Consider the following 13,244-nt stretch of genomic DNA (forward strand, 5'->3'; position numbering starts at 1 on the left):
TTAAGTACTATAAGACTCATATATAGTCTAACATTATTGGATGACTAGTATAGCAGCATTAGCTTATATCTACTTTACAAAAGAACAGTGGAATGTCCTGGTTAGAGTTTTTTCTTTTCTCTTCTTTCTTTCTTTTCTTTTTTGTCATCTGGGAAGAGTGAACTTCAATTTAAAAAGGTCTCCAGATTGGTCCACAGGCAATACTTATTTGATTAAGGACTGAAGTTGGATGGCCCAGCCCACCGTGGGCAGTGCCATTCCTGAGTACAACAGCTCTCGACCTGTGGGTCATGACACCTTTGGGGTTCTAATGACCCTTCCACAGGCATCATATCATCGAAGACCATCAGGGAACACAGCGAGCCTTAATCCAAACGGGTCTAACGACCTGCGATGGATATGTGAAGTCAGCGCAAGGAAGAAACTGTGACCACCTGTTTCAAACAAGTGGCCCCTAATAACCTGGGCCATTTTTATTTATACAATTTCAATGGTTTGCATGAACAGTTTTACAATCAAATTGATTTCCTTAAGTCTTTAAAAATGGTTACAATAATCACCAGTTTGTTCCTTTATTTCATTCTCCTTCTGTCCCCCAACATTCCTACAGGGAATCATTACCTATTTGATCCACAGCTCTAATGTCAGGAGCATAAGCAGTGTTGCAAGCGACAAACAAGTTTTCTAACTAGGCACACCTACAGGTGGACCAGTGTGCCCAGCTGGCAGCATCTGTGGTTACAGCATCATGGAGAGTGAAAGACAGTTTTGCCTCTAGTGGTTAACATTTACATCTGGCAAGGTCTAAGTTCTCACAATCAACTCACCAGCCAAGGCTACATCAATTCATTCTTCATTCTGCACTACTCTATCTCCTATGGGAATATACCAGGTTTTCTCTATCATCCTGCAAGCAACGTAACTTAGAAGCCTACTCTTAATAGTTGGCTCTGTTTATCCCTTGTTTGCGTGTCTCCTTCCTCTCAACTTCCTACATTATTGCCAAAGTTATTAGAAATAAGAGGACTGTGGGCTTCTATGATTCTGCTTTGTTTCCTGTTCCTAGACTGTTCCCATTAAACTCTTGATATCATCTATTTATTTGTATTTCTCCAAGACTCTTGTGGTTAAAACCATTCTCTCCAGAAGTTATGCAAATTTGTTAATATTATCATGAACTATTGTGACTCTTTCAGACTAGTCACAGGGTGCACTGGAAAGGCAGCATCCTGTTCTTAGGAAGCCTGAATTCATGGTCACACTGGAAACATCAAAGGCTTTAGTGAATGAATCAGATCCACTGTCTATTTTTACCAACCTTCCCTTTGGCTCACCCAGAGGAGAGTCATCAGGGGGAAGTTTTCCTTCTGGAACAGCTATTTTATCCATGACTGAGAACGTGAAACTGAAGGCAACCAGCAATATGGCCAGCACAGTGAAAGCAAGGAGAGCAGGCAGCACATACACTCCTGTGGTCATGCCCGGAATTATGCAATGAATTGTTCACAGGCTTTGCCAAAATTGTTCAGGGTCTCCAGGGCCTTGTCACAAGGAGAGCTTATTTGTGCTATTCTTGGGCCTTGTTCCCTAAAGAAGTTGCATGGCTCCCACCAGGGAAACAGGTATTTATTTTACAATTCAGAACAGGAAATTACAGTTATGAAGTAGCAACAAAAATAATTTTATGGTTGGGGTCACCACAACTTGAGAAACTGTTAAAGGGTCACAGCATTAGGAAGGCTGAGAACCACTGCTTGATCAGGTGGTCCTGGTTCACATAGGAAAACCAGGCTTGGCAAACCACTTAGCAGCATTCCTCAAAGGTTTCTGCTTCAATTCTTGCCCTGACTTCCCTTCATGATGGACTACAAACTGTAAGCTGAAATAAACCCTTTCTTCCCCAAGTTACTTTTGGCCATGGGGTTTTGTCACAGCCAAACTACAACACATAACATGTTTCTTTTTTTGCTTTATTAGAAGGCACTATTAGTTTTATCTGAAGCACGAATGAAATGTGGCTAAGAGACATTCAGTTACCTGCCTGTGGTTACACAGGTGATAAGCAATAAAAGCTCTGCTCTAATTATTAGGACTAAATTGTGTTAATAAATGTGTATTTCCATTTCTTACAATGGTATAATTCTTGGAAATGCATTAGGAATTATAGAAATACCATGATTAACCAGTTTCCAAGATTATGGGCTTAACTGCAAAGCCTAACAATGCATAGTGGTAATTATTCAGTAGCACATCACATTACGATCTAGATCTTTCTGAAGATAAAACTCAAAAGGCCAAGCCACTGAATTGTACTCACTCTAAATGACGATATGCTGTTGAGAAAGAGCTTTCATCAGCTCACATCTCATAGAACTGTTTAATCTATGAATTATCTATGGGAATGTGATTATTAAAATAAATATGCTATCTGATAAATGGTGACTCTACATTCCTCCTAAACTTCAATGTTTTTGATCCTAAAGTGAGGAGACTAAGACATTAGGATGGTTCTAGGTAAAGTGGATTACATGACCTAACTCTCTACAAAGCAAAAGTATTTGGTGCTTTCAAATCTAAGATACTCAACACCACAAAGACAATCCCCAAACTCTAACTGTGAACGTTTTAATGGGCCATTCTGGGAAGCATCATAAGCTGAAGTTAATAGAAACTCATCTTGGGTCAGGTATCACTTATTGTCATGAGCCAGTGAACCACCAAAACTAACCCAGAACTGTCACCACATCCATCTTACCACACAAAGAAGCTGCTGCTGACAATGTTTTAGGGAAGTTGAAATGAGTATGGAAATGTAAATAAGACTGATCAAACTTAAAGTTGGCAACTTATTCTCAATCTCACCTCAGTAAAGAAGAAAAAGGTAAGTTCCATCATATTTTTCAATTTTTTTTTCCTTTCCATTTAAAATATTCTTAGGTCCTGAGCCTATGTGATCCATTAGAAGTGTCCATTAGAGCTGAATGTGGTGGTTCATGTCTATAATTTCAACACTTAGGAGGCTGAGGCAGGTGGACTGCCTCCATGGTCAAGGCTTCCTGGCTTACATAGCAAGTTTAAGACCATGTTTTTAAAAATTAAAAACATAAACAAACAAAAAATCAAAAATGCCAACTATTTAATTGAAAGGCAAAGTAAGGTGTATGTTACCCACAAAAATATCTTTGTCTTATTATCAGATTTCACACTGGCTAATCTATAAGATTATTTATTCAAATATATGGAAAATACAGTTATTTTAACATAGTATCAAAATCATTACATTTCTGAAAATGTATTTAAATCATACAAATTACTGTGTGTATCAGTTCAAAGGATATTTTAAATTACAGCTGGCTCAGGAAAGGCCTCAGAAGATGGCAATCTGACAGGGGCCAGCACACTCAGGCCTCAGTCTTCAGGACCTAGCCTAATTTTATCACATCCTAGTAGACCACACCTAAGGATTATAAAAGTACAAGTCATGGGTTTTCTTACTTGATTGGACAGTGCTGGATAAATGCTGACAAAAATCTCACTTCATGTTTCTCACCATCCATTCACACAGTTTCTCCTCTGCTAAGAAATTCTTCACAAGCAGCAATATCTGTGCTCTGAGTCGCTCACTCATCCTGGTCCCTACAGGTAAATTGTGATCTTTTACAATCTAAGCAAAAGAATTGTAAAAGTGTCTGTAAGGATGCAGTAGTTTTGCTAACAGACATTTTACTCATGGTAAGGTACCCTCAGTGTGTGCCTATCTCTAGACCTAGGAGAAGCTTCATTAAAGATTCCACATCAAAGGTGTCTTGTGACATAGTTCCAAGCAGCAGTATCCTCAACATGCCTAAATTGAATTTATACATTCATATGTACATTGTATTAAAGTATTTATCTTGGGATTCATTCTGAGAATTAAATAATATAAAAAGTACACAACAGAAACAGGCAGTCTTCTAATGTAGTAATTTTAGTCTAAAGATACATAATTATTACCTAATGAATGGTATATGCCAAAAGAATTCACATCCTTCCATCTCTCATCCAAGTTAGAAATCTAGTCCTTTTTCACCATATCAGAATAATGTGTACAATTCAAAGGAAAAGTCAACATTTCTAATGTATCCCTTAAAACACTTATTCCATAAAAGACTTCACATATTGTACTATTTCTTTTATAACTTTACTGCTAATGGCTCTCACGAAATGCCGCAATTATACTCTACAGTACTTATCACAGTGGTAATTAAGTGCTACTGTAATCATCTAGTTGAAGTCTGACTCTTCCACTAGATGTTAAGTTCCATGTGGCATTTTAAGCCGCCTATGTATCTTCATTGCTTTAAATCATATTAAAGCAATGAAGATATATATTAAACATATAATAGCTGGATGAGAAAAAACTCAAATGATTCAAAATTCCCATTTCCTATCATCAATGTTTCAGTGTAGGATTTCTCTCAATCATGTCAGACCCATTTGGAAATCTGCTTTAAACATATTTTATCAAGAGAACAGGAATAAAAAATAAGATGATTGTCTTTACCAATGCCAAGCCTTCCCTATATTCCCAACACAAAGAGCATAACACGGAAGCATCTAAAAATGAACTTAAATGATTTCTCTCTTTTCTGACCATTTATATCTAAAGAATGATTGACTCTACGGTACAAAAGGCCCAAGTCATCTTCATGACCTCTGTCGGAACTGCCACTACCACATCTCAATATTTGTTTTTATTCTTTTCTGTGCCCCATTATTATGGAATACAAATCCTCTGAAGAATAGAGTCTTAACATACCTAAAGCCTGATTTGATGAAAAAACATTAAGTAGTCTTTAATATCATCAAAATAGTGCATTAAAAGCTAGATGTAAAATCCATTTCTGACTAAAATGGAGTAACACACTACGGACCAAAACTTCTCTAACAACTCAATTAAGTAGCCTTATAAAAGGGGAAAGGAAGGGGTGGGGGCATCAAAGAATTGCTAAGGAAACCAGGATTTGAAGACTACACAGCACAAAAAAAAAAAAAAAAAAAAAAAGGCAAAGGGCCAAGACAAAGACCAGCTATTAAGTGGCCAAAGAAACAATAACAAACAAACATAAAACCAAAACCAAAATCAAAATCTTTAGCAGCACTTTTGGCAATCTAATTTGCTGAATATTAGAGATAAAAATAATGGATTTGAAGAGTCAGAATGTGGAAAAAATCAAGTCCCAAGAATTTGGTCTAATAGTTTACTAGCTTTTCCTCTGATAAACCCTTGAGCAAACCAGGGCATTCAGGTGCATTAAGCCACTTTCTGGATTCTTTTGAAAACTATTAGCAACTTCAGTGAATAGAAGCAATGTTTTAAGAAGAAGAAAACCAGGAGGAAGAAGAGGAGAAGAAAAAGGAGAAGGAGGGAGAAGGAGACAGAAGGGGAAAAGCAACAGAGCTTAATATAAAGTCCTTTACTTTGTTTTCACAAATCATTACATCAAGCAGAGAAAACAACGGTTCTCAAGGAACTTAGAAAACCTAGAGCTGTACTGAGGGAAGAAGGGAATTGCCAGGAGAATGGGAACATGAAGACTATGAAGCTTAGCGCCTATAAGACGGAAACAATAGGTAAAATCATAACTTTATTTACTTCATAAATTAGCTTCTAGGTCAGGGTTAGGTTAGGGTTAGGCTTGCTCTATGAATGGATACTTAAGGAAATGAACAGAGGTGCCCTCATACTGATTTCATGAAACATGGGATTTTGAGAGATTCCAAACAGATAATTTCCTTCACAAAAGCAGTCTGTGCAAGTGAGTATGTCAACTAAGTAACCCCTAAAGAAATGTGTATCAATGTGCCATGTACCCGGCACACAAAAGACTGAACATATTTGCTAACTGGCGAGTGTGGGTAACAAAAACAATAAACTGCCCTATCAGAAAGAACAAAGAGAAAGAAAAAGATGAGGGTTGCTCAAAATTAAGACTTACTTCTCTCAGAACTTTCCATCATAACTCAGAGAGGAGACAGACAACTGACTAGAAATAAATGCATGGAAAGAGTCAAAATGTGTTCTTGCCCAATAACTAAAGACATGTCTAGAACTAATGCCTGTCGTTAGAAGAGAACTCTGGTTAAATTGTTTGCTAAATGTTTTTGAGGGTAGTTTGAAATGATAAATTCAAAACATTATGGCCAAGTCTTTTCATCAAAGTTGACAGAAAAGTAAAATATCTTAAGTCAAACTACAGAGGGTGTCTCTCTCTGGGAGAAGAGAAGCAATGGCCCACAAAGGATTTAGAACATGAAAGAAAATGAATAAATAAAGAACTGTTAAACCACACTGATGGAATTAAAGGAAAAGAAAAAGAAAAATTGACAAGAACTATTGATAAGGAGTTGTAAGAAGGAAAAGTTAGTAAAATATCAAATACTAGAAAAAGTCAAGAATATGGACAACTAGACTCATCCAAACACATGTCAGTTTTCATGAATATAACTTTCATGTGACACCCAATCCAAAATACTTATTATTAATATCACTCATAAAGAATTTGTGGTAGTTTAGAAAAAAATAGAAAACAGAAAAATAGCTGGAAAATAAAAGACAAGGTAATAGTAGTATACAGAAATATAAATTACTCAAAATGATGAGGGGCAGTGGTGGGGCATGCCTTTAATCCCAGCACTCAGGAGGCAGAGGCAGGTGGATCCCTGTGAGTTCAGGTCTATAGAGCAAGTTCCAGGATAGCAAAAGCTGTTATACAGTGAAGTCCTGTCTTGAAACACGCCTCCTCCCCCAAATAACCCAAAATGGCTCTAAAGTGGACCCATAATCTGACACTAAGCTTCCTACTAGCCATTTCAAAGGGAGTTTAAATCAATTTCAGGATTTCTATTATGGATTAAATAAAAGGACAGATATTCCAGAGAAACATGCCTTTTAACATATGAAAAGAAAAAACATCCTTCATTACTTCCCAAAATTACTGTATCACAAAATGGAAGGCACCCAACATAATGTCCAGCATCTCATGGGGCAGCTGCATTTGATGCAAATCGGTGAATTCACAATAATGGTTCTCAGTTCTAAAATCCAATTTGGAAAACATAATTCTATTATATACACTTCAACAGCCAGCTATTCTGAAACACTATTACTTGCAATCAAGATTTTAGTAAAGTTTTAATAGTTGGATGTTGAAGTTATAGTTTTTGACACGAGACCAATGTATAAGTTTCAAGGCTCATAAGTATAGATCTACATTCTGTCACTATTAGCCAGGAAGACAAGTTAAGAAGCAGTTACAAAAAAATTAAGAAGTCTAAATAAGATACATGTCTGAAATAATGGTCACCTATCTCTACACAGAGGTACACCAAAAGATTTATGCTCCACTCAAACCCAGTGGAGAAAGTAATGATCTGTGGATAAGAGAGGAAACTGTTCTAAGTAAAGATTTATAAGGAATAGGATGAGAAGCTGGACACATGGACAAAGGACCAGACTCTCCCTTCTAACAGTAATAAATGTACTGCATTCTTAATGCCTCTGAAAACAAATTTACATGAATATAATTTGGCACATACTTTGTGTGTGGTCATGGTATAAATTTGTTAAAGGAAATATATTTTCTTTTTTATATTTTATAATTACAGTTTTGCACAGGAAACTTAGCAGTGTACATTTGATCCAGGTCAGTGGTGAGTTCTTTGGCCTTTGCCTTTTCCAGCTTGGCAATTTGAGCTACAGATTTAGGACCCAGGACATTGCCTCCCCAGTGGTGTTAGATCTCATCCTAGCTGTCATTGTAACTGGTAACTGGTCCTAATAGTTTCCACCAGCACCCTATCTTCAGATCCAACCTGTGTGAAGGCAATAGTGGTGCATTCTTCCTGTGGACCAGCCGCCTCAGCCTGGCCTGTTGGGGAATATTATTTTAAGATGTGTTATTTTTGTTTATGTTGCATTTGTTTAATTCTGTGAAGCTGTGTTACTACTGTGCCTGTCTAAAATGCCTGATGGTCTAGTAAAGAGCTGAACAGCCAGTACTGGGGCAGGAGAAAGAAATAGGTGGGGCTGGCAGGCAGAGAGAATAAATAGAAGGAGAAATCTGGGAGAAAAAAGAAGTAGCCAGAGAGGAAGGAGGAAGACTTCAAGGGCCAGCCACCCAGCTACACAGCAAGCCACAGAGTAAGAGCAAGGTTTACTGAAGTAAGAGAAGAGGAAAAGCCCAGAGGCAAAAGGTAGATGGGATAATTTAAGGAAAGCTGGGAAAAAACAAGACAAATTAAGAATAAGTCTGTGTGTGATTTATTTGGGAGCTGAGTGGCGATCCCCCCAAAAGAGCAAAAAAAATAACAACACTGGCCTTTCCCTCTATGATGCAGTAGAGGACCCCCATCTTGTCACACAGGGCAGGCAGGAAGACCACCAGCTCAATAGGGTCTACATTGTGGGTGGTCACCACCAACTGAGCCTTCTTGTTCTCTACCAAGGTAGTGACTGCATTGACCTCTGCTGGAAGGACAGGGCCTCTTAGTTGGGAAGTCCCTTTTGACAGCATCTTCTCATCATGGGTCAGCAGCCTTTTCTGCTTCTCATGCTTTATCTCTAGCCTGTAGCCATGGGCAAGCTTAAGCAGCTGGGTAGCTGTTTGCTTGTCCAGGGCCTGAGGGAAGGAGTTAACAGCAGGAGGTACTTTGAGCCACTTATAAAGGATGTCTCTTTGCCACTGCAGCCTGTGAGATCTCTTCTGTCCTGCACAACGCCAAAGTTTCTAGGCCTTGTCTCAAATAGAGGATTCACCATCCTTTAGGCCTCCTGTTTCTTCACAATGGTGGAGGCCAAGGCCACCTTCTTCCCCGTGGCCTTCTTTCCTTTGGGCATCTTGCTCGGCAAATTATGTTTTCTGCCTATGATGGACTCCTTGTTTTCTCTTAAAATACTATTTAATGATCAACTTCTTTAAATTAGTGGTCAAAAGACCAACTCAGAAAACAGCTAAGAAGCAATGTGCATAAGAACAATGAAATGTCTTAAATACATTCCAAAAAACTTGCTGGTGAAAAATTCTACTCTCTAAGTGGTAACTGAAGTCAGCCTTTGATTTATCTTCATCATAAAGAACCCTGAACTGAATAATAAACAAACACTGAAGTACAACTGGTGGCTAGAGCTACAAACTGAGAACTAAACTGCCTATCCCACTGATGTTTCAGTCCAGCAGAAAGCTGGTAAGATACTTACTAACAAAACATAATGTTTGAAAAATGACCACACAGAGAATTGAATTCAACAACTGAGAATCAGGGAAATTGCCAGACATTTTTTTTCTCAGTGATGAATGGATAAAGTTTTAACAATTTACATTTCCATCTACTGAATTTCTTTTTCTCTTTTCTTTTCTTTCCCCCTGTGTTTTGAAACAGGGTCTCTCTACATAGCCCTGGCTGCCCTGGAACTCACAGAGCTCCACCTGCTTCTGGCTTCCAAGTGCTGGGATTAAAGGTGAACCACTATACGCAGCCTTGCTTTAAGTTTCCTTACTTACACACACACACACACACACACACACACACACACACACACACACATATGGCATGTAGGAATATGTACATATTGTGTACATATGTGTAGAAGACAGATGGCAGATGTTGATGCTCTATTTCTTCTTCAATAGCGCTCTATCTCACTTATTAAGAGAGGTGCTCCTTTGTGGTTAAAGGTCACTGATCAGATTAATCTAGCTGGCCAACTTGTTCCATGTGGTCTAACCTACCCACTCAGCACTTTCATAGTTTTTCATGCTTGAAGAGTAAAAAGTCTACTCACTGAGCATCAACCCAACACCCAGCATTACTTTTAAACATGGAACATATAGTACATTTAGAATACTGTTAGGCACACATAATACATTAGGCACATCTAATGAAAATTCCTATTAAGATAAGTCTTATTATGTACATAAAATGCCATTCTTTCAAATCACATGAAGCTTTTCAAGTTAATATTCCACAATGCTCCTGTCTGTAACTGACAGCAGCAATCAGGATCAGATACTCTATACCAAAACATCAACTAAAAGTGGGCACAAAACTAAGCTTGTGGCAACTAGAAATACATGAAGCTAAATGTGTAAAACAAAGACATTTCTAAGACATATTTTTAAATAGACATACTTATCCCAACCAACAGCTCCTATCTCATTAAGAAGGTCTATGCAGAAACTGCGAGAAGGTGGCTGTACACACAAATCTTGTCTATTCTTTAAAGCAACTTCCTGTTGAAAGAAAAATATTTTAATTGGCTGTGGAATACTAAAAAGAGAATTATTAACTAGTTATAAAACAAAATTTCATAATCCTTTCATCACCTAACTAAAGCGCTCACTATTTTTATCGAAAACCCAGGTGGCGTTTTGTTTTGTTGTTATTGCTTAAAGACGCGGACGACACCAGGCCCAGCAGCCAGAGTCTCCGCAGTAACCTAGGGAACTGAAAAAGAGCTGCCAGAAGAGAAACAAGCATTCGAAATAGGTCTTACAGCGGCGTAAACCTGACTTTAACATTTCCTAGTTTAGACAAATTAGAATCATTGGTTTTTAAAACAAATAGAAATAAAATAATCTACCTCAGAGAGTCCTTTTCAAACATTCACCATTTTCAATAATTAAAAATATATGTGCCTAAATATTACTAAGTGCCAGAAAAAAATTATAAATCTTTATGAACAGGTTCCATAGCTACTGACTTCATGTGAGCACCATTCTCAAGGCCATCACTTGGACTTGGTACATTGTCAGTAAGGACACGGCCTCAGAAATAAACTAAGCATTCTCACATTTTTAGGTGCATTATCTTAAATGGTAATAAAACCACCACGTTCATCTATAATCTGTAAGAGCGGTAGACTACAGGATCTTGTTTGTGTTCAGAAATACAGCACAAATGTACAAAACAAAGTACTGTAAGCCAAGGACTGATAAGAGGGTCTTACTTTAGCTGAAATTAATAAATGGTTCCTGAAAAGTAAATGACCATTACAGCCGTAACTTACAATCCAATAAGAGTTTAATGGGATACAGTCTTGTTCTAGTTCCTTGTTCTTATATTTGCATATTAAAACTGTAATAAACAGGAGAAATTTTCCAAATTTTCTCAAATATCAAAGCAATATGAAACATACGTTTCTTTGCCTTACTCTTTTGAAGTTCCTATACTGTGGTCTTTAATGTAGTTTGGTAAGTTTGATAACCTTTATTAGGATTTATAAATTCATAAATCAAAATTTAAATATAGAAGTTGATCCTCAACAATTCCATTCTAAGCATTTTATCAATGATGTACTCAAAGAGTTGCCAGGAGGATAAATAAACAGACTCAGAAGAAAGATCTAGCAACTAAGTTTCCAATATATATACTATGGACACTATAAAAGTTTCAAAAAACTATAAAATAAGAAATACCAAAATGCTTCCAGTTTTCAGCAATAATACTGGCAGTATGATTTTGACATAAACAAAGATAAAAGAAGCTTAAGTTATGCATAACTGTTATGGTTTAGAGCTGAAAATCCTTCAAAAGAGCTTTGTCCCCCATGAAAAACACTACTGAGATCTTGCATGGGTCAATCCACTGATGAGTTCAGAGCTCCATGAGCCATTAGGAAGCAAGGCATGGTTGGAGAAAGTAAGTCACAAAGTAGCAGACCTTGAAGAGATTATCTTGACTTTGTCTCCTTATGTCAGTCTCTCTCTGCCTCCAATATATCATAACATAAGCCACTTTTCTCCTCCCAAACATAATCTTCTGCCTCACCATGCAGGAACCCAGAGGCTGTGGAGCCAACTGACCATGCGCTGAAACTTCTGAATGTAAATGGAAAAAAAAAAAAAAAGCCCTTCTCACTGAAGTGTTCTCAGGTGTCTTATCACAGAGACAAAAATTAGCCAACACAATGACCAAAATAAAAAAAAATTAAGTAAATGTAAGTAGAAACCAACATTTCAGAATGAAGAGACAGAAGCACAAATGCAAAGAAAAATCCAATAATGCTGGCTGGAATATCGTTATGAACTCACGACTACTCTGCCCACAGGTTTGTCTGCTGAAAAGAACTAGAAGCCGAGACAGCCATGAGTACCCCTCTCTCTAGACCAAGGTATCTGACACCATTTCCCACAATAATAATGATTAGTGTTACTATAAATAAATCCAACAGATTTATTAGAGTGGCTGATTACAGTTCTAGAATAGGATGAATAAGTATGTCTAGAGCAACTGACATCACAAAGCAAGGAAGATGAGGTTATATTAAAAGACCACAGGAACCAACATGAGGTAGCATGAACTGATCAAAAATAGGACAATTTAAGCATCAGGAAGAAAATGACTGTAATGGATTAAAGCTAATCAAACATATAAATCCCATGAGTTAATAATGATTCTTAAAAGCATATTAGTTCCCTGTGGTAGTTGTTAGGCACTAACTCATTACAGTAAAAATTATTCTTTTTTAAAGAGAAGAAGCAAAGACCTTGTTGCTCTAGTATATGCTATGCCTCATGTTAGCCAAATAAAGGTGACAGGTCTTCTTTAAAGTATTTTTGGTTAACAAACCTAAATGTAAGATTTTTTTTCTTTTACTGACCATTTGGGACACTGCCCTTTGACAAAGCATTGCACAAGCTGTGGGGTTTTATGCCCTCTACCACAAAATGTAAAATATAACTTAAAGAAAATAAACCACCCTTTATAAATGCCAATGAAAATGGTGGATATGGAACAATCAGCAGTGGATGATAAAATCCTGAGGTGGATACTGATATAAAACTGTACCAGCTGAATCTAAATGAAGAATAGCAGACATCATAGAACTCTTAGCGCATCACAGTAAGAAGTACAAAGCACCAAGTACTCATATCGAAAGAAATATGCTGAGATCTGACTGACAGATTACAAAGAAAAGGTATGGATTATCTTTTATCTAAATTACCTGGGAAATGTTTAAGATTTTAATTTTTTCAGATTTTAGATTAGTTACATATACATAGTAAGATATTTTGATGGGACCAAAACCAAAGCATAATATTCATATTTTATTTTAATCTATATCATTAGCAATTCTCTGCATGACACAAAGTCTTAATCTGTGACATCTGCCATTTGTATTATCATGGCAGAGTTGGGTACTGGGGTACAAAACATTTTGGTTTGGAGGTAATGAATACACAACCCTTAGGAGAGTGTGCTGA

At 37.2% G+C, this 13,244-nt stretch overlaps 1 protein-coding gene across 1 annotated transcript in view; it reads right to left on the reverse strand.

The window, feature by feature from the left end:
* The window catches only part of Fancl (FA complementation group L), a 75,791-nt gene that overhangs the window by 39,614 nt on the left and 22,933 nt on the right, over positions 1 to 13,244 (reverse strand). Inside the window, exon 5 of the mRNA XM_059275251.1 lies at positions 10,171 to 10,271. Within this exon, the coding sequence (XP_059131234.1) occupies positions 10,171 to 10,271 (101 nt within the window). The remainder of the gene's footprint in view (positions 1 to 10,170; positions 10,272 to 13,244) is intronic.

Source organism: Peromyscus eremicus, chromosome 10 (genome assembly GCF_949786415.1).
Source record: "Peromyscus eremicus chromosome 10, PerEre_H2_v1, whole genome shotgun sequence".
NCBI classification, from domain to species: Eukaryota; Metazoa; Chordata; class Mammalia; order Rodentia; family Cricetidae; genus Peromyscus; species Peromyscus eremicus.